This window comes from Hemicordylus capensis, chromosome 6, assembly GCF_027244095.1.
Source record: "Hemicordylus capensis ecotype Gifberg chromosome 6, rHemCap1.1.pri, whole genome shotgun sequence".
Taxonomy (NCBI): Eukaryota; Metazoa; Chordata; class Lepidosauria; order Squamata; family Cordylidae; genus Hemicordylus; species Hemicordylus capensis.
The window spans coordinates 5,497,142-5,523,851 of NC_069662.1; the positions used below are offsets into that span (position 1 = coordinate 5,497,142).

At 47.6% G+C, this 26,710-nt stretch overlaps 1 protein-coding gene across 1 annotated transcript; it reads right to left on the reverse strand.

The window, feature by feature from the left end:
* Positions 1 to 10,418: 10,418 nt before the first annotated feature.
* LRP10 (LDL receptor related protein 10) lies at positions 10,419 to 24,687 on the reverse strand. Its single transcript, XM_053265110.1, has 7 exons — positions 23,619 to 24,687; positions 21,480 to 21,518; positions 20,837 to 20,969; positions 20,274 to 20,464; positions 16,470 to 17,307; positions 15,624 to 15,753; positions 10,419 to 13,728 (listed from the first exon to the last, which is right to left on the reverse strand). The coding sequence occupies exons 1-7, from the start codon at positions 23,668 to 23,670 to the stop codon at positions 13,147 to 13,149; spliced, it is 1,965 nt and encodes a 654-aa protein (XP_053121085.1). The 5' UTR covers positions 23,671 to 24,687; the 3' UTR covers positions 10,419 to 13,146.
* Between the last annotated feature and the right edge of the window lie 2,023 nt (positions 24,688 to 26,710).

Below are 26,710 nucleotides of genomic sequence, written 5' to 3' on the forward strand. Positions count from 1 at the left end.
TTTGCATTTGGACCATCAGATATTCCCCTTAGGCATGGGGCGGGGCCAGAGCTCAGGGGCAGAGCATTTGCTTGCATGCAGAAGGTCCCAGGTTCACTCCCTTCCATCTCCAGCCAGGGCTGAGAGTGACTCCTGCCTGTAACCTTGGAGAGCTGCTGCCAGCCTGTGTAGTAGACTGTACTGAGCTAAGATGGACTGACGGTCCCACTCGCTATAAGGCAGTTTCCTATCTTCCTAAGTGAGCCAAGCTGTATTCTGCAGTCATTTGCAATAGAGAAACTGTGCGTGAGGAATAATAGAGTTATTCTGTAAGGATAAAGAGAGAGAGACAAATTTGCAAGGGTGATGAAAAGAGAGGGTATCTGTAGATGGAGAGACAGACCAGTGGAGTGATCCAGGAGACCTCAAGCAAAAGGAGAAGAGTACTCCAGCAAAACAGAGAAAAAAGGGTGGCAGAACGCCATTACCATTGAGATAATGCCAAAAGCCCTGTTCAGACATCACATGTGTACAGGTGTCTGCATAACATGTATGTGAGTTTGTGTGAATGACTGGACATACATTCATTAAAAAAACAAAAATGAATCTGGCTACAGGCCCCATCAAATGCAGACTACAGATGACGTGTATTATTGTCGGTGCACTGAACGGAATGTATGAATAGGGCTACGGTGAGCCAGAGTGGAAGATAAACAGAAAGAATGCAAGGTAAGAAGGTGAATGGATAGATCGAGGAATGAGTCATTTGCGTATGTGTGGACGTATATTGTGAGATTGGCTAGTAGGTAGGTGGAGGATGTATATCTGTAGCAGGTGTTCTCATAAGAACAGCCTTGCTGGATCAGGCCCAAGGCCCATCTAGTCCAGCATCCTGTTTCGCACAGTGGCCCACCAGATGCCACTGGAAGTCACAGGCAGGAGTTGAGGGCATGCCCTCTCTCCTGCTGTTACTCCCCTCAACTCAAACTTGGGTCTCCCAGGTGGTGTTGGACTACAACTCTCATCATCCAGAGGCCATTGGGGCTCTGGATGATGGGAGCTATAATCCAACAACATCGGGGGACCCACGTTTGAGAACCCTGGTGCATATGCTTCCACGAATGCATTAGTGGACATGGTTGATCATGGGAAAAGAAGAAAAATGAAAAGGAGACAATTTCACAAAGAGAAGGCAGGGGCGTATCTAGGGTTGGGCAGGCAGGGCACGTGCCCCGGGCACCACTTGAAGGGGCGCCATTTTTAAAAATATTTTTTTAAAGGCCACCGAAAACAAAATGGCCACCGTGCATGCTCATATGGCCTCTGTTAGGCCCTAGGCCATGCCAGGCCTCATAGAGGCCATTTAAGCATGCGCGGTGGCCATTTTTTCCAGCGGCCATTTTATTATTATTATTATTTTTAAAAATGGCCATCACACATGCTCAAATGGTCCCTGCGAGGCCCGTGGGGAGGGGGAACCTTTGCAGACCCCCCACACATGGCCTTTAAGAAGCCGCCTGAAGGGGCTACAGGTTATTTATTTATTTTTTTAAATGTAATATAAGTCACTGTATACATATTTAGTTTGGCACTATGTATAGAGAATCAGGGCTTGTGCATACTGAGCTGAAACTTATGAACCAGGATTATATTCATTTGCTCTTACTTTGCTTCTTGTGATAAGTGAGTTAAATGTGATGTCTTAATAATATGGCTATTAATGGTGAGTTTGTCTCTGAATCAGTGTGAAATCCTTAGTATTAAGGCCCACTAGGAGTTTCTTGCTCTCTTTCTCTCATTTTAACTGTCTTTCTGAAATACTAGAATATATTCCAAGCAGTGACACAGTTTACTCTGCATATCCTTTAATTATTTTCAGAGTATCTGGGAAAAGTCAAATTCCCCATTTATTTTTAAAACTTACATGAGTTTTAAAAATAAATGGGGAATTGGAAAAACTAAACTTGGGACTTGGAAAACTAAACAGAAGTGCTTGTCTAATGCTCTACTATGCATTGTAGTATCACTTTTACGTAAGTGATGCTACAATGCATAGTAGAGCATTAGACAGGCACCTCTGTTTAGTTTTCCAAGTACACCTCCACATAGTATTTGGGTATTTCATGAGCCCCAGAATACTGAAATTTATAGTTTCCCAGCATTTTTGGTCTGGCTATATCCACTGCTAAATAGTTTTTGAAATATTAAAATATTAACACACTTGACTTGTATTTTTCAGCTGATATGATGGTAAAGTTATCTGAAAGATGGGTATCAGATGTTTGGACAGGAGGCACAATTTCAGTGCTTGCCCTAGGCGCTATTTTCCCTAGATACGCCTCTGGCAGAAGGAAAGCAAGAGGATGGATCGTTTCCATTGATGAATGCTTTGTATAGGACGAGACTGAGTTTCCAGGAGAGATCCTCTCTCTCCCTCCCTCTTTAATGATGCTGAATTAGCGGCTCAGCCTAATTAGGGAGAGGGTGGGAATTATGCCATTAGTCATGGGTGGGAGGATGCTAATGAGGCATAATTAATGCCTGCCAGAGGGTAAGAGAGGAGCCCCCCGGGAGACACAGCAAATAAGGTTAGGAGAGACAAGGCAGTGGGTGAATTCCATGGGGATGAGGTGCCAGCGGTGTGTGTGTGTGTGTGTTTATTTGGCAGAGTTGGGTTTTGAGGTGGGGAATCCGCATAAAACACAGCGCATAGTTACCTTGGCCTCAAGGCGCATCGGTTCTCCACCCAGGCCTAGCTTCCTTGCCTCTCATAGAGCCTCAGCCGGATTCACTGCTGCGGAAACATCCCTGTCCTCATTCTGCTCCGGGGAGGATTTGAACTCGCACCTCTTCTGGTCCTTCGAAAGGACATTTTCCGGGCTGTTGGCAGAGCAATGGGCTGGAGCTTCCCAAAGGGGAGATGCACTCTCAGTCGCCACAAACACAGCGGCTGCCTGGGGCCATCTGCGTGACCCGAGGTCTCCGTGTCGCTGGTGTAATTTCATTGCCATGCCAGTGAAGAAGCCGTTGCCTCCCCGCAATGAGACGGCTGGTTGACATCGTTCAGGGCAGTCACGACTCATCCTAATGAGATGGGGGTGTGTGTGTGTGCACCAAATAAGGCAGCTTTGCATTGCTCCTCTCTTCCCTGACCAAGAGCTGCGCGGCCTGCAAGCTGGCTGTTCGTCAGGTAGAGCTGTGCAGTTAACCACACAGCTCTACCTGACGAATGACCAGCCTGCAGGTCATGTGGCTGCCGGGTGAGGTGGGAGGAGCAACCCAAGCTGCTTTCTTTGCCAGCCCCCTAGCTCCTTGGGATGAGCCCCAACTGGTTCAGGGGTAGCCAGTGGCTGCTCAGGACAACAAATGCTGCCCCCCCTTGTGTTCACCCTCTTTCCCCCTCTTTTGCTTTTTTAAAAGGGGAGGGGAGGAGGGCATCCTGCCCCCTCCCTGGCACTCCAAGCATCTGCTGCATGAGGTGACCATCTCACCTCGCCTCATGGAAGGGCAGCTGCCAAAGGTGAGGCGAGCTGGACTTGTGGTAGCAAGCATGAATAGTCCCCTTTGCTAAGCAGGATCCACCCTGGTTTGAATTAGAATGGGAGACTACCTGTGTCAGCACTGTAAGATATTGCCCTTAGGGGACGGGGCCGCTCTGGGAAAAGCACCTACATGCTTGCGTGCAGAAGGTTCCAAGTTCCCCTCCTTGGCATCTCCAAGTTAGGGCTGGGAGAGACTCCTGCCCGCAAGCTTGGAGAAGGTGCTGCCAGTCTGTGTAGACAATACTGACTTAGATGGACCAATGGTCTGTTTCGGTATATGGCAGCGTCCCTCTGTTGTTGAACTACAACTCCCATCATCCCCAGCTGCAATACCCTGTGGCTGAAGATGACGTCTGGAGAGCCTCAGGTTGGCCACTGCTGGTGTAGTTAATTGGGCCTGAATCAATTTACTGGGAGCTCACTTCCAATCTGGCCATAATTGCTGAGTCTGGCGGCAGCAGCAGCTGTGCCAATGGCAGTTATGTCCAAAGCAGGGCCACAACCCTGCCCTCAGAGTGTTGGAGAAGGACACATTCTTCCGCAATCCTGATTGTGGGGGTGGGGAATAAACTTCATCCTAGGAAAAACTGAGAAGGGGCCAAAAACCCATCCAGTCTGATCCCTAAGAGTGTTGGAAGTGAAGGAATCTGTGCTGCCTCATGCCTCAATGACAGAGGGGGACAGATTAGTGAGTCAGAGGGCTGGAGGTGTCAAGACATTGGTCATCCCTTCTCTCTACTGCTCTGACACTGTCCCTTTGATATGTAGATTGCTACTCTTAGGGACTTCCTACCAACCTGCCTCTCTCTCTCTCTCTCTCTCTCCCCCCTCCTCCTTCTTCCTATCACACACACTCGCCTCTCTCTCTGCACTATGTGTGCAGAGATGCAGACAGCATCTCTCTGCATCCAGCTAGCTAGCTAGATTAGGGATTCTATCTCTCCACTTTCCTATCTAGAATGGAGTTCTCCAATAAAGACTCCTCATATTGATTTGAAACTATGAACTGGCTCCAAGTTTCTTTTGCTCTCAGCAAACACGCATGCCTGGGCAGAATCCGCCGTGCTTTATCTCTGTGCACTCTGCTGTGATAGAAGGGTATCTCTTAACCAGAGAGACATCTCAACAAAGAGAAGGTAGGCCCAATCAATCACCAGCTCCTTCAGGGCTCTTTCAGATGGGCCCATATCCAGGCTGCAAGTCAAGCTGCAGGGAGCAACAACCAAGGGATGCTGCCCTTTTTTATATGCATCAGCCAACAGAGGCACTCTGGGACATGTAACAACCACCATCTCTCTCTCTCTCCCCTCATCTAAAATGGCCGGAGTCCATTTAGCTGATTCACCTTCACAGCAATGCGGCAAAGCAGGTGAGAACACTAATAAGTCACATGCAGAGAAAAGAACATAAGAACAGCCCTGCTGGATCAGGCCCAAGGCCCATCCAGTCCAGCGTCCTGTTTCACACAGTGGCCCACCAGATGCCTCTGAGAAGCCCACAGGCACGAGGTGTTGTGAGGGCATACCCTCTCTCCTGCTGTTTGTTTGATTAAGTGCCTTCAAGTCTGTGTCGACTCTTGGCAACCACATAGATAGATTCTCTCCAGGATGATCTGTCTTCAACTTGGCCTGTAAGGTCTCTCAGTGGTGCATTCATGACTGTTGTCATCAAGTCCATCCACTTTGCTGCTGGTTGTCCTCTTCCTCTCTTTCCTTCCACTTTTCCCAGCATTATGGACTTCTCAAGGGAGCTGGATCTTCTCATAATGTGTCCAAAGTATAATAGTTTGAGGCTGGTCATTTGTGCCTCGAGTGAAAATTCTGGATTGGTTTGTTCTATGATCCATTTGTTTGTTTCCCTGGCTGTCCATGGTATCCTCAAAGGTCTTCTCCAGCACCAAAGTTCAAAAGCATCAATGCTTTTTCTATCTTGCGTCTTCAAAGTCCAGCTTTCGCATCCATAGAGTGTCACGGGGAAAACCATTGTTCGAACGATTCTAATCTTTGTATGTGTAGACATGTCACGGCATCTAAATATTCTTTCCAAGGCCTTCATTGCAACCCTACCAAGTGCTAACCTGCGGCGTATTTCTTGACTGCTGGATCCTTTACTGTTGACGGTCGATCCTAAAAGGCAGAAGCTATCCACCACTTCAATGTCTTCATTGTCAGTTCTGAGGCTGGTTGCTGTACCCATTGTCATTTGTTTAGTCTTCTTGACATTTAGTCGTAATCCCATTTTTTCACTGTACTCCTTGACTGGACTACTAGAGTTTGCAGATCATCTGCATTCTCATCTATCAGAGTGGTGTCATCAGTGTAGTGCAGGTTATTGAGGTTTCTTCCTCCAACTTTAAAGCCACATCATCTTCTTCCAGTCCAGCTTTTTTCCTGCTGTTACTCTTTGGCAACTGGTCTTCAGAGGCATCCTGCCTTTGAGGCTGGAGGTGGCCTATAGGCCTCCAGCTTGTAGCTGTTGATAGATCTCTTCTCCATGAAATTATCCAAACCCCTCTTAAAGCTATCCAGATTGTTGGCTGTCACAACATCTTGTGGCATAGAATTCCACAAGTTGATTGTGCATTGTGTGAAAAAGTACTTCCTTTTGTTGACCTTAAAATTCCCGGTCTTCAGTTTCATGGGATGACTCTTGGTTTTAGTGTTGCGAGAGAGGGAGAAGAAATTATCTCTGTCCACTCTCTCTACTCCATGCATCATTTTATACACCTCTATCATGTCTCCCGGTAGTTGCCTCTTTTCCAAACTACAAAGCCCCAAATGCTTTAGCCTTGCCTCATAAGGAAGGTGCTCTAGTCCCCTGATCATCTTGGTTGCCCTCCTCTGCACCTTTTCCAGTTCTGCAATGTCTATCTTAAGATACGGTGACTAGAACTTCACACAGTATTCAAAATGTGGCCCCACCATAGATTTGTATAAGGGCATTATGATATTAGCAGTTTTATTTTCAATCCGCTTCCTAATGATCTCTAGCATGAAATTGGCCTTTTCCACAGCTGCCACACACTGAAGTGACACTTTCAACGAGCTGTCCACAAAGACCACAAGATCTCCCTCCTGGTCAATCACTGACAGCTCACACCCTATCAGTGAATATGTGAAGTGAGTTTCCCACCCCCACACTCAATATGCATCACTTTACACTTGTTTACATTGAACCACATTTGCCATTTTGTCACCCACTCCACCAGTTTGGAGAGATCTTTTTGCAGCTCCTCACAATCTGTTTTGGATTTCACTACCCTGAATTGTTTAGTGTCATCTGCAAATTTGGCCACCTTGCTGCTTACCCCCAACTTCTGGATAATTGATGACCAAGTTAAAGAGCATTGGTCCCAGTGCAGTTCCTTGGGGGACCCCAATTCCTACTTCCCTCCATTGTGAAAACTGTCCATTATCCCTACCCTCTGTTTCCTGTCCTTCAACCAGTTACTGATCCACACATGAACCTGTCCCCTTATTCCATAACTGCAAAGTTTACTCAAGAGCCTTTGGTGGGGAACTTTGTCAAGAGCTTTTTGGATGAGGCCACAAGGCTCCACCGTCTACTTGCGTCATAGCTGTGTAGAAGCTGTTACCGAGTGCGTTTTAGATTTCCAGCTCCAAGGATATCGGGATAAGGCCAATGATCTTGATCCTTTTCAGGCTGGGATCTGACCCACTTTCAGGACTGATATTCCTTTGGTCGCTCTGGAACTAAATGGTGGCAGTGCATCTTTGTTTGTTCTGTTGTAGGGATGTGCCTACAACAGTTCGAAGTGCAGTTTGAGCACATTTTGGGAGCGGGAGCTTTAAGAAAGAAGAGAGCAGGTCCTTAATTGCTCCCCACCGCCCCATGCTGCTTCCTGCTGGGGCAGTGCTCAGGCCAATTACTCTCCCCCCCTCCAGCATCAGTGCACAAATGGCCCCTGGGCATGTGTAGGCACCGTTTGCATGGTCAGCAACACCGTGCTGATCATGCAAATGGTGCCCGCTCATCCCTTTTCTGTTGGGCCTCGCAGTGTCTTTCTTATAATTAATTAGTATCCTTCTCTGGAATGCCTTACCGGAATGAGGTTGGGTGTCTTTTTTTGCCATAGCTCCCCTCATTCCTTTAAGAGAGATTCCAAAAGGTGGTTCTGGGGAGCTCTTGCTCAATGCCTTGGCCTTTGACCTATGGTGTCCTGCAGGATTCATTCTTGTCCTTCATGCTTTTGAACATCTACATGGAATTGTTGGAGGAGCTTAGGTCGATACTGGGTGCCATCAGTACGTACTCATCTTTGTCTGTACCATTCCCAGCTAGTGAAGAGGTAAATGTCCTGAATTAGTGTCTGGAATCAGGGAAGGGCTGGATATGGCTCAACAAGTTGCGACTAAATCCAGTTCAGGCAGAAGGCTTGTTCACATGACCCCTATCTGGGCAGGGGAAGCGCCCAAACAGGGTGGGGAGCTGGACGCACTCCCACTCGGTGGTTGTGAGAACACCAGCGGTCAAGGTAGGAGGCAGGGAGAGTGATGGTGTGGGAGGCGGGAGCTGAGTAGGATGGGTGCTGCCAATTATCACTGGCAATTTTTATCTCTGGCTGAGATACGATCCTCCCCATCTCTGGCAATTTTCAAAAAACACCTGAAAACTCATCTCTTCACCCAAGCTTACTCAGTATCCTAAATTTTGAGGGTTTTAAAATCTGGTTTATTTTTAAATTTAAAACCTGATTTCGGGGGTTTTGATTACTGTAATGGTTTAATTGTTGTTTTAAAATGTTTTTAAATTGTTAGTTATATTGTTTTTAATTTGTTTTAGCTCTTTACTGTTTTTAGTGGTTTGTTTTAACTGTAAACCACCCTAAGCCATTTTGGAAGGGCGGTATATAAATCAAATAAACAAATAAACAAATAAACAAACAAATAAATAACACCTGAAAACCCATCTTTTCACCCAAGCTTTCTAAGCTTTTTAAAATGGTCTGTTTTAATTTCATGGTTGATTTTAAACTGTTGATTTGTTTTAATGTTTATATGTGTTTTGTTTTATGTTAACCACCCAGAGATGAAAGTTTGGGCGGTATACAAGTTTGATGAATAAATAAATAATAAATAAATTATGTCCCAAGCATTTGACAGAGGGTGGATGAAAAGCCATCCTATCTAGCTCCCACCTCCCACACAATTGCGTTCTCCTCCTCCTCCTCCCTTGATCTTTGGCGTTCTCATGACTGCTGATCTTCTGGATCCCATTTTGAGTCTGGGTGGTCAGGTGCTGACACAGCTTGAAGGCTTTTGCTCAGCTTCGGCTGGTATGCCGGCTGCATCTCTTTCCATCCTCATTATTCCTGGCCTCGGTTATCTAAGCCTGTTATATTTTGTTTGAATTGTTGTAATGCCCTGTAGATGGTGCTGGCTTTGAAGCCCCTTCAATGGAAAACACAGCCATGAGAGTCCTAACTGGTACAAGATTCCAGTTAGAGCATCTGTTCTAGCACAGATGCATTCACTGCCAGGTGTGTTTCAAAGTGCTGGTTATCACCTTTAAAGCCTTCAACCAGGAGTTCCCAGATGTGGGGCCCCAGATCCTGTTGGACTCCATCTCCCATCATCCCCAACCACAATGGCTGAAGGCTGGGATGATGGCAAATGGAGACTGGTCTTGAGGTAGCAAGCATGACTTGTCCCCTTTGCTAAGCAGGGTGCACCTGGGTTGCATATGAATGGGAGACTACATGTGTGAGCACTGCAAGATATTCCCCTTAGGGGATGGAACCGCTCTGAGAAGAACATCTGGAATTCCAAATACCCTCTCTGGCATCTCCAAGATTGGGCTGGGATTCCTGCCTGCAATCTCGGAGAAACTGCTGCCAGTATGTGTTGACAATACTGAGCTAGATGGACCAATGGTCTGACTCGGTATATGGCAGCTTCCTGTGTGCTATGCGGGAAGATGAGAGTTGCAGTCCAACATCTGGGAAGCCCTGTTTGAGAACCCTTGCCTTGAAGAGCTTGGGTCCAAAGTACTTGAAAGCCCAGTTCTCCTGCACGAATCTGCTCACCCAAAGAACATTCTTGTGTGTTCCTGCTCCCACGGAAGCCCACCCCAGGGCAACACTGGAAAGATCTCCTCCGGTAGTTGCCCCCACACTTTGGAATGACCTTCCCTAAAACATTTGTGTTGCTCCCTCACTGCCTATTTTTAGATGCCAGCCTAAAAAACCTTCCTCTTTAGGGTGACCTTTGGCTGAGATTTTCACGGGAGTGCTTTCTCTCTTATCTCTGGTTTTTAACAGCTTCTGGCATAATTAAGTTTTCAGATGCTTCGGTTTTTAACAGCTTCTGGCATAATTAAGTTCTCAGATGTTTCGTTTCATTTGAAATGAAATTTTTCAAATTTCATTTGAAAAACTGATGGTAAGCCACCACAACTCAGCTGTGAGACAACGATTTTATCACTCACTCACTCTCAGGATTTTTAGCTGGGGATAACCTCAATCTACATGGATATGAAATCCCAGTGTGTCCAGGATTACAAACCTGTTCTTGTTATCCTGAGATGAAAGAGAGGTGAGTCCAGATCACACCAGGGAGGTCAACACTCCAATTTGCAACATACCCCGTGTAAACAAATAGGGGACTGAAGTGGATTAAGAGGTGTTTACCTCTAGAGCAGGGGTTCCCAACCTGGGGGGCCTCTAGATGTTGCTGAACTACAACTCCCATCATCCCCCAGTCACAGTAAACTGTAGCAGGGGCTGATGTAGTTCAGCAACATCTGGAGGCCGCCCAGGGTGGGAACCTCTGCTCTAGATCCAGATAAATGACCATGACAAGAGCCCCTACCAAGATTAATTAACTGACTTGCAGATAGAATTAAATTAAAAAAAAAATCCAACTTGCAGTTATTCCATTTCTTTTTCAAAATTTCTTTTTAATTCTTAAAACTTTCAAGGCAACAGAAGGTGAAACAACAAACAGACAGGCACCAATTAGTGGTCACAGCTCACCGACAAGAACACACAGTGCAAATATTTGCTCAGCTAACACAGTGCTACCACTGTTATCCCCACTCATACCCAGGGAAAAGCATAACAGCAGGAAAACATGAACTCCCGATTTCCACTAAATGTCATCACTGACTCACTGATTTCTCATGAAGAATTTCTGCAGGAAACCAATTATATTATATATATTAATTATATATAATATATACTCACACACACACACATTTGCCCCCATGGCCCAATAAAATCAGAAAACCCAATCCAAAGATTCATTCCCTTCAGATGGAACTTCTTAATTGTGCGATAAAGAAGGCACCAATACTAGCTGCCTTTAAAGCCATTACTTTTGCCTGCTACACAACACACATCATTTGCATTGTAGCTTATCCTATTGATCTGGGGTGGATTTGTAGATTAGTAAATTGTACATTTCTTTTTTTAATTGTGTATTTACAAAACTGGAACCTTTTCCATGCACACCACTGCCTTTGAGAATACGATTTCCAAAATGAACCTTTGAACAAGAATCGGGTCTCACATTTCAGAGCAAGAATGAACCTGGGACGCAAGCCCATTTTTTAATTTTTTTTGCAAACAGATTTCTTGGGCGGACGTATTACGTAGTGTCCCACAGGTGTTGAGTGCCACGGCAGCTGCTGTGTGTTCATAACAGCAGCAGTCATGTAGCTGGGTAAGAATTGCACCAACGGAATTGCGCCAATGGTACAGCCACTGGAAATAATAGCCATACCCCCGTGCAATTTGTTTGCACAACTCCAGCATGCAGGCAACAGCACTCTTGCACAACTGCATGAATGCTGCAGGCAGAAGGATGCAGCAGCCCCCACCATGCTGATAATGACGCTGCGCAGTATGTCAGCCTTCAACCTTAGCGGTTCTCATAGCTGTCTCCAGCCAGTCCTTTTCACAACACAACTCCGAAGCAACACAACTTAAACTTATTGGGCAGCATCCAGGCCCAATCATGACTAAGTCCCATTGAAATTAAGGAGTCTGAAGTGGGTCATGATTAACATGTCTCACTGATTTCAACGGTGCTAAGTCGTGACTGGCTAATCTGGATGCTACCCACTCTTGACTTTTCAGTTTATTTTTCAAACATTTATTTTTCATTTGGCTAAGCTTTGTTGTGGTGGTTTTGAAATTGATATATACATGTTTGAAACACATCATGTATATATACACGGTGTTAAACAAACACAGATCTTCGCTTAGCTTTTAATTTTAAACACTCTAAGAAATATACAGAAATAAAATGTAGCCATTGTCTTTGACAGTTTTCTTAATCCAAAAGGAGAATAATTGTTCTAAAAATCTTATGTAGGATAAAATATTTTCCTTATACTCTCACTGACTTGTATGAAACTGTAATTTCACTCTATCCTAAAAAAAATAATCTAAAATTTATTTTAAAGGAAGCAGAGATACTCTATTTTTTTAAATAATCTGTCATAAATATTTATGTTGGGTCAAGTTTATTTATGAAGTATTTGAATGTGTGTATTAGTTTCCCTCCTTTTTGTCACTGAACGAGTATAAGAAATAATCAGCAATGAACATTACTAAAATCTTCATTGCTTATGGCCTTTAAGATATTTTAACCCTCCATACAAAATTTTCGTTATTTACAGCAGATTAGATCAAGTACATGTGCAAAATTTTCTTTCACTTGCTATCTTTTAAAAAATAATTTACTTACAAAACATCAATAGAAGATCAAAATATATTCCATCTTTGCTCTTTGTCTTAAAAAGTTATTCTCGACTACCACCAAAGTAGTTCCAGTGGAGTCACTTAATTTATGCATTTTCACCCTCATCCCCTTCTTTTAGTCTTCCTAAAATCTCAAGAAAATAATTTTGTAGCTCAGGCATGTGTAAGTTTTCTATGCTGCAGCATTACAAAATAAGAACTGGGATTCTGCCAATCCAGTCATTGTCTTTAAGGGTTACTTTGCCTTTAAGGGTGACACCTCACGGCTGCACAAATATCTTTGCTTCCTTCCCCTTTCAGGCAGACAAATAACTGTAGTGTTTCCCTGCAGAACATATTTCTTTTCCATCCCCTCCTCCTCACTTTCTAAGAACCTTTTAAAAAAATGTCAAGTGCCTGTACTTCTAACATTCTCCCTCTATAAGCTTTATTTTTACTGAGCAAAAACCCGTCGCTGGCAGCTTTCAAGAGATGAAGAACATCAGCGTAGTGGGCTGGACCCCTTTCTCTTGCCTTGTTACACAGAACTTAATGGTGGTTCCAGAGAAAAATAATTCCCTTTAAGAATCATTAATTGACTGCCACACACACATTATTCCCCTTTCCAGCTCGACTGAAATGTGCACCCTCCAATAACTCAGGAAAAGGTGTTGCAAGAGCCAGAGATTACTCTCTTGCTCCAAGGCCAAACATGGAAAAATAACCTATGAGACATTTTTTTAGACACCCACTACAAATTTGACCCTTTGGGGAAGGAGGGCGGGGCGGATTTTGAATGTGGGACTCCTGAAAAAGGTTCAATCCGGTGGTGGTTGTGCATGTGGAACTGGCTGTGAGGCTCTTAAAGGCAATGCCCAGTGTTGGATAAAAGGGCCGCGGTGGCCCGGAGAGGAAGGCTTCTCAAGTCAGAAGGGGTTCATCGTCGGCACTCCAGTCTTCTGCAGCCACTGCGGCGTTCTGGAGTTGCGGCTCACTGAGAGGCACCAGCAGGACATCATCCTCGTCCTCGGGGGACGGTGGGGCACTGAGGGGGTTGCCTGCCACCGTGGAGCATGGCGGGGCGGGAGGGAAGAGTCGCACGCGGAGGGTGTGCATCATTCCAAGCCGCGGAGTGAGAGGAGGCGGGGCCTGGGGCTCCAGCACAGGCTCGGCGGGAGTGGGCGGGAACTTCTGAGGAAGAGGCGGGGCTTGTTCTTCTTGCTGAACGGAAGTTGTGTTTTCCTCCCCGGGAACCAGCTCAGGCTGGGTGTCCAGAACTGAGTGTGAGGAAGCAGTGGTGGTGGCGGCGGCGGCGGCGGCGGCGGAGGAAGAAGAGGAGGATGGAGCGGCTCGAGGGAGCAATCCCATCCGGCGCATGCGCCTCACTAACCGGCGTACGAAGCGGCTGCGATGCGGGCGGCGGCCCCCGTTGGAGGCCGCGGCAGCAGCGGGGTCGCGGCGCAACAAGTGCAGGAGAGACCGCAGATTCCCCAGCATTGTATTCTGAAAGGGGGTAGAGAGAGGGAGGCAGGGAATGAGTACGACTGAAGCCACGGTTAAAGTTGCTGGATAGTTAGAGCTTCCCCCCTCCCCCACAAGGGAACCCTGGGAGTTGTAGTTTTGTGAGCGTGTTGAGGAGACAATAAGGCTTTCCCTCACCAGAACTATGCCCCACGGTTCCTTTGGCAGGGGGCACCTATCACAATTACAGTGCTGACAAGCTATTAAAGCCATCTACCTAAGACCATGAGATTAAGCAATATTTTACTGAGATCTTGGCAGGAGATGGGATTTTCAGGTGAATGGTGCCTAAAACAGAGCTTGACGGCTTGGACAATGAGACTATTTGGAGCCCTCTTCAGGACTCATGATAAGAAAGGCTGCAACACCAACAATCTTCCTGGAGGAGGAGGAGAGCTGGTCTTGTGCTAGCAAGCATGAATTATCCCCTTTGCTGAGCAGGGTCTGCCCTGGTTTGCATTTGAATGGGAGACTACATGTGTAAGCACTGCAAGATATACCCCCTAGGGGATGGGGATGCTCTGGGGAGAGCACCTGCCTGCTTGCATGCAGAAGGTTCCCAGTTCCCTCCCTGGCAGCATCCCCAAGATATGGCTGAGAGAGATTCCTGCCGACAACCTTGGAGAAGCCGCTGCCAGTCTGTGTACTGTAGACAATACTGAGCTAGATGGAGCTAGGGTCTGACTTGGTATAAGGCATCTTCCTATGTTCCTAACAAACCCAACAGGCCTTCAGTAAGACGAGTCCTAACTGGCCAGCTGTTAAACTATGCCTTCAAGTCTCCTTTCATTATTTGCTGCTGCTGCTCAAAACCCTTGAGCCCTCGTCCCCCAGTTTCAGCCTCTAAGCGGGGGCTGCACAACTTCAGCCCTCCAGCTGTCGTAGGACTACAGCTCCCATCATCCTCAGCAACAGTGGTAAACAGTCTGAGATGATGGAAGTTGTAGTCCAACAACTGCTAGGGGGCCAAAGTTTTGCAGCCCTGTTCTAAGCCAACGGGTTTCAAACTCGGGGCCACAGATGACACTGGACTACAACTCCCATCATCCCCTGCCACGGCAGCAGAAGCGATGTCGCTCAACATCATCTGGGGACCCAAGTTTGAGAATGCCTGTTGTGAGCCTTACCTCACTTGGAATGAAACGCGACTTAATTTGAAGGCTGTTTTCCAGGGGAGGTTATAACTGACCCCAAATGCAGGGTGCTCATTTATACAAGCAGTTCACCATGCAAAGAAGTGGGTTTATGGCATGGAATCTCCACCACAGCCATGTTACCAATGTAGCATGCAACTTGGTCCTTAGCAACAGCTTCCCAATGAGAATCTTGCCTTTGGGTAAGAACGGGAGACCCGCATGGACCTGGACCAAGGTGGGCAAGGGAGACAGACAGAAATTGGGGATGTGCGCGAATGGTTCATGCCAGCGTGGGCGGGGAGCGGTTCCCTTAAGAAGCAGGTAAGCAGGTTCTTACCTGCTCTGCTGCTGCCCCGCCGCTTCCCTGGGTGTGGCCCTTGCTCCAGCAAACACCGGGGTGACAATGTTCCCTGCAGCCTGCGCCTGTGGCATCGGCACACGTGGGAGCCATGTGCGTGCCGATGCCGCATGCGCAGGCTGCAGGGAACAGCGCCACAGCTGCGGTGGCCTTTGCTAGAGCGAGTGCCGTACCCAGGAAAGCAGCAGGGCGGCAGCGGAGCGGGTAAGGGCCTGCTTCTTAAGGGAACCACTCCCTGCCCCGCCAAACCGATTCGGCTGTGGACGCCCGAGCCGGTTTGGCGCTTCCCAAAGGAGGCACCGAACCGGCTTGTGCACATCCCTAATAGAGATGATTGAGCCCTATTCTAAGGAACGAGGAAAGACAGCTGGGAAGGATCTCACCTGGTTGGGGTGCTCGGTAGGGAAGCCGTCCACGGGAGGGATGACTCCACGAGCTATGAGCTGCCCGTAGGATGGGGGAGCCTGGCGCTGCACCAGCTGGGCCTCCATCCGTGACATGGGGGCTAGGATGCTGCAGGGAGAAGGGGGGAAATGTGAGAACAACAACGGCCCTCGTCTCCCTCTCTCCCATTGTTGTCTTCTTCCTAAGCTCCCATACCCAGCTTCTCATAACAACATAAGAACAGCCCTGCTGGATCAGGCCCAAGGAAGCCCATCTAGTCCAGCATCCTGTTTCTCATAGTGGCCCACCAGATGCCCCTGGGAGCTTACAGGCAGGAGTTGAAGGCATGCCCTCCCTCCTGCTGTGACTCCCCTGCAACTGGTACTCAGAGGCATCCTGCCTTTGAGGCTGGAGGTGGCCTGTAGCCCTCTTCTGATAAGCAGCCATTGATAGACCTCTCCTCCATGGAGGTCTCTTCCTTCCACATCTCGGTCTCCTCTTCTCTTTGCCTTAGTAAAAGTTTATCTTCTTTCTTCTCCTCCCACTCTGAATGGCAGTAGCTGCATTCCAAAATGTTCACCCTCCACTTGATTCTGCTATCCTTTTCCGCTGGTGCCCCATGTCCGGCTTTCTATCCAGTGTAGAGAACCTGAGATTCCATGGTCACTCCAGAACATCACCCCGGCTCCTCCTCCTTGTCCACATCCCCCCTCTGTACAGCCCTCACCCCTTGAACTCCCACCCCCACCTGCCTCAACCTTCTGTTTCAGTCGTGTGCCCCAGATCCATCCCTGTTCCTACTGATCTGCCACGTATGCCTTTTAGGCCCCGGCCTTGACCCTCACCCAAACTCGTGGCTCCGGAGGGCGTAGAGGCGGCAGGTACAGCCGAGGGCGATCACCAGCAGAAGGCCGCACACCAGGCTGCCTATGACAGCTGCCGTCACCACCTTGCGCGGGAGGGTATAGGTGCAGTCCTCCTCGTCGGAGCCATCGATGCAGTCGGCCTGCCCGTCGCACACCCAGCTCTCGTAGACGCAGCGCCCGTCTCGGCACCGGAAGTTGCCTGGCTGGCAGGTGCGGCAGTGGTGCTCGTCGGTCGCGTCTGGGCAGAAGGTCTGGTAATTGCAGCGGTCGGCAGGCCCGTAGCAGGTGGCTTCACCGGCCCCCGGCCTGCCGCAAGCGTACTGCCCACGGGGGCAGCCGCCGCAGCCGTCCTCGTCTGCGCCGTTGGCGCAATCCCAGTTCCCATCGCAGCGCTCGGCAATGCTGTAGCAGGCGGTGCCTTCCCCGTCTTCGCCGCCGCAGGGGAAATCCCAGGGCACGCAAAAACCCTGCACGTGGTAAGTGGCGTTGAAGCCCCGGCCGATGGTTCCCGGCGCGGCTTGGTACACGACCCAGGCACGGCTGGAGGGGGAGTCCACAGACACCGCTTTGTTGTTGCTTGTGTAGTCCAAGTTGCGCAGCAAGTGGGGACGCAGCATGGGGTCGGGTGCCCCTTCGTACACACGCAGCGAGTCCCCGACATCCAAATCGAGGAAGGTGAAGCGGATGCTTAACGGACGGCTGTCGTGGGCATCAAGGGCCCACTGGCAGTGCGCAGCGCCCAGGTGAGCCAGGCTGAGCCCCGGTGAGAAAAATACCCCGTAGAAGGTGTCCAAGGTATCGTTGCACGATGTAGGTTCTGCATGAGAGAGGAGAGGGAGAGAGTGTAAAAAGACACAGAGACATAGGAAACTGGCTCATACCGAGTCAGACCCTTGGTCCATCTAGCCGAGTATTGTCAGGGTTTCTCAACGTGTGGGTCCCCAGATGTAATTGGACTTCAACTCCCATAATCCCCAGCCCCAGTGGCCTTTGGTTGGGAATTATGGGAGTTGAAGTCCAATTACATCTGGGGACCCACACGTTGAGAATCCCTGGTCTACACTCACTGGCAGTGGCTCTCCAACCCTACCTGGAGATGCCAGGGCGTGAACCCAGGTCCTTCTAGAGCAGTGGTTGCCAACTCCAGGTGTCGCTGAACTGCAACTCCCAGCATCCCCACTGCAGCTGGGGCTGATGGGAGTTGTAGTTCATCAACATCTGGAGGCCCCCAGGTTGGCACCCACTGCTCTCGAGACAAGGAGGATGTAGGCACATGGGAGGATGCCTTATACTGAGTTAGAACAATGGTCCATCTAGCTCAGTATTGTCTACACCAGGGATTCTCAATGTTGGATCCCCAGATGTTATTGGACTTCAACTCCCATAGTCCCCAGCCCCAGCGGCCTTTGGTTCAGGATTATGGGAGTTGAAGTCCAATGACATCTGGGGACCCACACGTTGAGAAACCTTGCTCTAAAAGGATTTAGGCAGGAGTCTCTCCCAGCCCTACCTGGAGATGCTGCCAGGGATTGAACCTGGGATCTTCTGCATGCAAAGCAGACACTCTGCCACTGAGCTGCGGCCCCATCCCCAATCACAGGGACCCAAGAGGTTATGACGATAATAATTAGCAGAGCTGCAGGCTTTAAACTGGTAGATTAATCCAGCAAAAGCTTTGGTTATTTAATTGGCTAGGACCAGGTTTAATCAGAAACGGCAAATTTTAGTTGATGGGCCTGAGAATTAAGAGCACCTTTGTTTATTTATTTATTATTATAAGACTAATTTGTTTCTGGCGTGTTACTGTCACTGAATCACAAGGCCAACCTGAAAGATAGCCCTTCCCTCTCACAAGGTTTATTAAATGTTGAGTTGTCCATATTTACTTCAATATCTCAAAGATACCCTAAACTCTCAAAAATTTAGGTTCTTGATTATTCAAATCTATTTGTAATTTAAACAATTAATTCATCAATGTTTTGCTTAAAGGCAGGTGACCAGTCAAAGACAAAAAAATATTATTTAGTTGGTGAGCAGTCTAATGATAATCATTATACAGAGTGCTTAAATTATTATTATTATTTACATTTTATATCCCGCTGTTCCTCCAAGGAGCCCAGAGTGGTGCACTACATACTGAAGTTTCTCCTTAAATGCCGTAAAAACTGCATATGGACAGGGAGGTAACCAGGAGAGTGAATAGATGGATGGAGAATGGATGCAGAACAAGAATGAGTGCTTGCACATTAATCAATAATAAGTGGATGATCGTGTGATGAGTAACGGATGGTACTGGGTAGGTAGATGGAAGGACAGATTAAAAAATGGGACAAACAGGAAGAAGGAAGGAGCAATGGACAGGTGTAGAAATAACTCAGAAACAGGCAGATAGAGATGAACATAGACAGCTGCCATATACCGAGTCAGACCATTGGTCCATCTCGCTCAGTTCTGTCTACACAGACTGGCAGCGGCTTCTCAAAGGTTGTAGGCAGGAGTCTCTCTCTGCATGCAAATATGCAGGTGCTTTCCCCAGAATGGCCCTATCCCCTAAGGGGAATATATTCCAGTGCTCACACAGGTAGTCTCCCATTCAAATGCAACCAGGGCAGACCCTGCTTAGCAAAGGGGACAATTCATGCTTGCTATGACAGGACCAGCCACAGTCCAGATGGAACATGGCGAAACAGACTGGTTCCAGATCGACAAAGATCAGGCTGTATACTTTCTCCTTCTTTATTCAATTTATATGCAGAACATATACTGAGAGAAGCTGGATTGGAAGATGAGCGTGGTTTTAAAGTTGGAGGAAGAAACATCAATAACCTGTGCTATGGTGATGACACCACCCTAATAGCTGAGAATGCAGATGATCTGCAAGCTCTAGTAATGAAAGTCAAGGAGCACAGTGGAAAAAATGGGACTACAGCTAAATGTAAAGAAGACTAAACTAATGACAACAGGTACAGCAACCAGCCTTAGAATTTACAATGATGACACTGAAGTGGTGGATAGCTTCTGCATTTTAGGATCGACTGTCAACAGTAAAGGATACAGCAGTCAAGAAATATGCTGCAGACTAGCACTTGGTAGGGTTGCAATGAAGGCCTTGGAAAGAATATTTAGATGCCGTGACGTGTCTACACCTACAAAGATTAGAATCGTTCGGACAATAGTTTTCGCCGTGACACTCTATGGATGCGAAAGCTGGACTTTGAAGAAGCAAGATAGAAAAAGCATTGACGCTTTTGAACTTTGGTGCTGGAGAAGACCTTTGAGGATACCATGGACACCAGGGAAACAAACAAATGGATCATAGAACAAACCAATCCAGAATTTTCACTTGAGGCACAAATGACCAGCCTCAAACTATCATACTTTGGACACGTCATGTGAAGACCCAGTTCCCTTGAGAAGTCCATAATGTTAGGAAGAGTTGAAAGAAAGAGAAGAAGAGGACGAACAGCAGCAAGGTGGATGGACTTGATAACGACAGCAATGAGTGCACCACTGAGAGACCTTACAGGCCAAGTGGAAGACAGATCATCCTGGAGATAATCTATCTATGTGGTCGCTAAGAGTCGACACCGACTTGAAGGCATTTAGTCCATCAATCAATCACCACAAGACCAGCTCTCTTGTGGTAGGGAAAGGTGAATCAAATAGAATGGAAGGATAGCTAAATGGAAACAGCAGAACAGTGAATACGAGCAGAACAGCAGCAGAGAACTGGGAGGAAGACTGCTAGAATGAGAAGCTTCTCCAGTCCTTGTCTTTGCTCACCCAGACTTCTCTCGTATCTCAGCTGAAATCCACCTCCTGCCATGAACTTCCAGCTGTAACTCAGGGTCACATTTCCTCCCTTGATATGGATGGCCTGGGGATTACTGAAGCCACAGATTTTCTTGGGCTGCTGAGAGGGCGAATGGATCGTCAGCATCTCCGAGCCACAGGTGAGATGGAAATGCTGGAACCTGCGGAAGAGAAAGAGGGATGCGTGTGGGTCAGGCTTTGTTTCCATGCAATTCCACCCCCCACAATCCTCAAAAGTGCATTTGTGCCAAGAAGGTGTTGGGGTGGGGTGAGGTGGGGCGGGGGGCAAGAACCAGTGGCTGCACCCATGGAAAGCTTGGTTCACACTCATCATTCTCCACACAAATCAGGAGATCATCATACAGGGGGAAACCTGACTGTATGAACCGGCCCAAAGAGGAAGTCAGGATGAGAGAGGACATCTTCATCCTGTTGGGATCCCAGATCTGGTTGGCTCTGCATCTGAAATAGGGCTTAGTTTGGGGGGGACAACAGAATTCTCTTGAAGGCAGGATATGGGTTTGCTTTCTTACTTGATGGAGATAATGTCCTCCGGTCCCCCTAGAATGACCCAGCTGCAGCTGCTATACACCATCCCCTGGGTAGAAGAGCTGTGGATTTGGCCGGTTGGTTCCCTCCGGATGTCAGGGTAGCCTTGACAGACAGCTGAGGGAGGAAGGGAGAAGTTCAGCTGCACAATTAGACTCTCGTTATACCTTCAGCTTTTGTCCTCCCACAATTCTTTCTAGATTGTTTATAGTTCCCATTAATAATATAGCCCAAGACTATCTATCCACTGTGGAGGACTGGGATTCTATGACCACTATAGCCTGATTCAGGCATTATGGTGTACGAGTATACAGATGTCTGTACACTGGTAAATGCATTTGTGTGAATGACGGTACCTGTGTTCATGTTAAAAGTGAACTTGGTTACAGGCCCTTTAAATGCATGGTACAGATAGGAAATGTACTTCTGTACCTGTGTTCAATACAACAGGTGAATGACTGCACCTGTGTACAGATTTGTACCTGTATACACTGAACACTCGTTGTACGAGTGTTGAACACAATGTATGAATGGGCCTTATAACTCTTTGGCCACTCCTCCACATCCATCTTCCATCTCCCTTTGCTGTCCCATCCCTTGACCTTCTACCCCCATCTCCTTACTCACCCATGTAGGAGGAATTACTTTCAGTGGGCTGAAGGACACCTATGGAACAGAAAGCATAGCAAATTACATTCCAGAGGAGAAGATATATTAAGTCTGTTGCAACAAAAATGAGCAGAGAATCTGGTAGCAAGTTAGATAATAACAACATTTTAATTGTTATTATTAAGTTAGATAATAACACATTTATTGTGGCATAAGTTTCTGTAGATCATAAAGCATACTTTGTTAGATGCAAGCAGTTATATTCTCAGTTTGGGGACATATATAAGCATATATAATTGGGGGGCGGGGGAGTAAATCACTGGGTGGAAAGCTGTAATATATAAGGGGTAACAGTATGGGTCTTACATTTCCACACCGAACCCTCCTGTATACAAGCAAAACAGAGTGGCTCACTCCTAACACCAGTTGTTGATACTATTTATTAAATAAATAAAATAAATATTATTATTATTATTTGTAATACCAATATAACACCTAATGAGGGGCAATTACTATAGAAATCAGCAAATAGCTGTTGAGCTGTAAATAATTAGCAAATGTGATTGTATTTAATTTCAGTTCAGTCATTATTGGGGGTATCTTTCACACTACAGAAAGATATCCCAATTATTATGACCAAATCCAAGTTCAATATAATCACATTTGTTAATGAATTCTAGTTTTTTCTTTTTTAAACAATTATATTCTGCTCTTCCTCCAAGCAGCCCAGAGCAGTGTACATTGTTAAGTTTCTCCTCACAACAATCCCTGTGAAGTAGGTTAGGCTGAGAGAGAAGTGACTGGCCCAGAGTCACCCAGCAAGTACCATGGCAGAATGGGGATTTGAACTCAGGTCTCCCCAGTCCTAGTCCATCACTCTAACCACTACTGAGTCAGGCCATAGGTCCATCGAGCTCAGTATTGTCTACACAGACTGGCAGCGGCTTCTCCAAGGTTGCGGGTAGGAATCTCTCTCAGCCATATCTTGGAGATGCCAGGGAAGGAACTTGGAACCTAGATGCTCTTCCCAGAGTGGCTCCATCCCCTAAAGCAGTGATTCTCAAACTTGGGTCCTCAGGTGTTATTGGACTTCAACTCCCATAATCCCCAACCAAAGGCCACTGAGGCTAGGGATTATGGGAGCTGAAGTCCAATAACACCTGAGGACCCAAGTTTGAGAATCCCTGCCCTAAAGGGAAGATGTTACAGTGCTCACACTTCTAGAGTGGGGCCTTCCTGATTCAACCTGAGCGGGATCTAAAATTAACTGAGCAGACATCAAAAAATGTGTGAGCGCACGAACATGTGCACACCTTATAGGGAACACTGGAGAGGGGGCATGCCTTCAGCTCTTGCCTGTGGGCTTCTCATTGGTATCTGGTGGGCCACTGTGTGAAACAGGATGCTGGGCTAGATAGGGCCCGATCCAGCAGGGCTGTTCTCATGGGCCAAGGGGCAGGTGCTGACAGAAGAGCTATGGGAAGATGAAGTGGTTCAGAGAGGCAAAGGACCCAAAATTTGTAGTGACACAAGGAATAAAAGGATGATTTAGTCCAACCTGGTTCTGTTCCACTGAGATATAAAGCAGGGTGTGCAGAAGAGGATCCAAATTTTTAAAGCGAAATGCTCTTTAATTGAAACCCTCCCCTGCTTATGGCTTACCTCCCTACAGCGCTTTCTCCCCCTGGGAGTAAACTGCTTTCAGAGAAAAGCACCTGCACATCCTTTTTTGCTCTGAACTAAAACCCAGATCCCCACTTTATAGGAGATGGGACAAACACATCAGCTACCATCAGGAGAAGCCTGAGTGCAAGTGGCAAACTTGACACCAATTGTTTACAGCACATACAGGTTTCAATGGCCGGATTTCCCTTTGCGGTCCTGGCAAACTGAGAACGTTACACAATGATTCTTAGGGCAGATAGAACGACTCGGAATCTTCAGACCTCTCGTTGGTGGCCAGCCTGATCCTCGCCTGCTGTGTCTGGACTACAGCTCCCATCATCCCCAGCTGTCATCATGGCTGGGCATGATGGGAGCTGTGGTCCAGGAACAGCTAGGGAACTTCAGGCTGGCCACCCGCGAGAGATCTGAAGACTCTGGATCACTATGACAAGCAAGCCACAAAGGCGGATATGCCCTCCTCTCCTCTCTTACCCCAGAGGAGTCCCAGGAACAAGGCACCGGCGATTCTCGAAGGTGTCGGCATCTTTGCGGTCCGCCTTTGGTCTGGTCCGGGTGCCAGAAGTCTGCGGGAGCTTTCCGCGGTCACAACCTGCGCAGGGCTCGTTGCCAGCCCGGTCTCTGGCCTGCCCAGTTTACCTGGGGGTGGGGACACACATCACACCAGCCCTCTCCTGGATCGCGGCGGGTCCCTGCTCCTTGGCTTCTTCTCCGACGCCTCGAAACCGGTCTCAAGAAAGCGCACCCAGCCAAGGGGGGGCCACCAGGCCTCCCCTCCGCCGTGGGTCGGCTTCCCTCGCACCCCTCCCTCCCGCCTTGTCGCTCCGTTTCCTGCTTGCCAGCCTCCCCCTGTGACCTCTACGCCTCCATCCCCGCCGCCTCCGATCGTCCTTTTACGCTGCCAGCTGCTGCGCCCCTCCGGGGCTCCCCGCCGCCCATCACCGCAGCCTCGGGCCTGGCGCCGCTCTACGCCTCCCTTCTCCGGCCGCTGCTGCGGTCGCTGCCGCCCCCTGTTCTGGCTGCTGGCGCTTGGCTTCCCGGCCGCGGCGTCGTCGCTAGAAACTTTGTTTTCTTTCGCTTCCTGCCTTTGCAACTTTCTCAGACGGGGGCGGGAGGAGCCACGTGACCTTGCCCTCTTCCTGCCTTCCCTCCCTTTCCTCATTCCTGCTCTTACACGCCCATCGCTCGCCTTAACTGCTTCCTGGTCTTGCCGTGCTAGCTTTGCATTGTTGTTTTTCTCTGCTCTCTCTCTCTCTGAAAAGGAAGAATACTTTTTTTTTTTTTAAACAAACTCTCCAAGGCAAGTGGAAAACTCCTCAAATAAAGTAGGACAGCAAGCCAAACAAACAAACTCTCAGCAGCAAGCTAAACAAACAAACAAAAAAACAAAAACACATTCAGAGGGTTTAGACTGAAAACCCTGTTTAATTCGGAGTGACACCCGTTTTGACCCTGGAAAGCTGACGTTCTGAAAATTCTTTCCCACATCTCTACGTCCTGGGTGTCAATCATCGGGGAGAGATCGGCATCCTTTTATTTATCCTGATTGCCCCATGGGAATATCCGCCTCGCTCCCCTCACAACAAAAATTCCAAATTGTCCGAAGTAATGTAGACAGGTGAGCTAAGGGGTAGCGGCCCTTTAAGAATGGGTGTTTTGCACCCCACCCCCCGCCGCAGGACCCAGGGTTCCGCCATTGGCCAGTTCCTGGCGCCACCTACTGGCTCCGATACAATTTTGCAAGCCAGGACGCGAAAGCCTGTCCTGCAAATTTCAAAACTGCTTGCTCCGCAAGCTGCCGCGGCAGGTCTCTATTGCCGGCGCTAATCTGTAGCCGCCTGCTCTTGCCAGCCTTAACCCTTTAATGTCCTCCCAAATCTGCATTTCTCTTAGTACTGTAGTGCTAAATATCCCAGTCTTCTCTCTCCAGCCACACAAGCAAGTTTGTTTTCCTTTAGAAATCCTGAGGCGTAAAGACACTAGTCCTTAGTGAGTTGCAAGGAAAAGGAGAAAATTGGAGGGATTTGATGGATTTTTGGACATTATGTGCAAGCCCCAGAATAACCCCAACTGTGACAGGATGCACTTTTGATTATAACGAAGAGCAGGGATACTAACCGGTAGCCCTGTGAACCTGCATCACAGCTAACCGAACGGAGGGTGGTAGCCGGCACTGTTGAGCCCCAATGTAGAAGAATGTATTCCGATCACTCTGCTCCTCCAGCACACTTGTCTAGGGGTTGGAAACAGTTGTACTACCTCACTGCAATGCTATGTGCAAAATGAAGACAAGCCCTCACCCAAATCTGTATGTAAACACACAGTTAAAATTTAAACTAGGGCTCAAGAGACTGCAGGGCGCATTTTATTCATTCATTCATTCATTTATTTATTTATTTTACATTTTATGTCCTGCTCTTCCGCCAAGGAGCCCAGAACGGTGTACAACAGTGCAGATCATGTGAACACCCCAGGTTTTGCAGGATTTCTCGCTCTAATGAGTGTTCTTGTACACCCTTGGGATGGGATTGTTTATCCACAATACTCATTTTTAATTTCTTGATACACTTATAGCTTCTAGATTATGGGCAGCATGGACTAGTTAGTCACAGGTAATCACTATTTAAATGAACACACAAATTAGTCATGACTAATTTAAGTCCCCTTCATTTTAATGGGACTTAGTCATTACTAACTTACATAGGTCCACCTAGATAATTTTGGAGCCAGGACCTCAAGGCCTTTGGAGGGCCCCCTCCCCAGCAAATTAAGCATCATCATGCTCCACTGGGCGACCACACCACCAAGGACAGATTTGGGGGCTCCGGTGGGGGGGGCTGTGGAGGCCCTTCGGCCCAGAAGTCCAGGGGTAAGAGCGCCTCTGCTAACTTAATTTGGATGCTGCCCTGTGTGTCTTTATAACTGATAATGGATTTGCTGAAAAGTGTGTGTGTGTGTGTGTGTGAGAGAGAGAGAGAGAGAGAGAGAGAGAGAGAGATCTTCTGACATATTAGTCCAAGTTAGTCCCCCTGCTAACTGGGCAAAGAGGCACCTTTTAACGTGGTGATTCTCTTTATTTACCGGGGGGGGGAGTAAATGGTCCCATCCACCCCCAGCACAGGACCTCCAGTGACTGTTGCTGGTGTCTGAATTATGTTTCTTTTTAGATTGTGAACCCTTTGGGGACAGGGATCCATCTTATCTATTTATTATTTCTCTGTGTTAACCACCCTGAGCCATTTTTGAAAGTGCGGTATAGAAATTGAATAAATAATAATAATAATAATAATATTGACAGTACTACAGAGTAAGCTGTCGAGGGACTGGGATTTTCCATCAAACCTTCTTTGGGAAAGGATGAAAGTGGATTTTTGCCAAAATGGAGCTGGGACCGAGAGGTCTGGGACAAGACAGGAAGAGCAAATAGTAGGTTGCATAGAGCTTAATAGGAACTCAGGCATAAGATCTGATCGGAACCCTCAGACATTGTACTGGGAAATTCAAAGTTGTTACAAAGACAAGAACCTGTGACTCATGTGCAGAGTGCATGTTGATTTTTCACCCAG

Coding starts and splice junctions, on each gene's coding strand:
- LRP10 (XM_053265110.1), bottom strand. CDS start 23,670: ATGCCGACACCTTCGAGAATCGCCGGTGCCTTGTTCCTGGGACTCCTC. Junction 21,519..23,618: donor GTTCCTGGGACTCCTCTGGG/GTAAGAGAGGAG, acceptor TCTGTTCCATAG/GTGTCCTTCAGCCCACTGAA. Junction 20,465..20,836: donor GAGGACATTATCTCCATCAA/GTAAGAAAGCAA, acceptor TCTCTTCCGCAG/GTTCCAGCATTTCCATCTCA.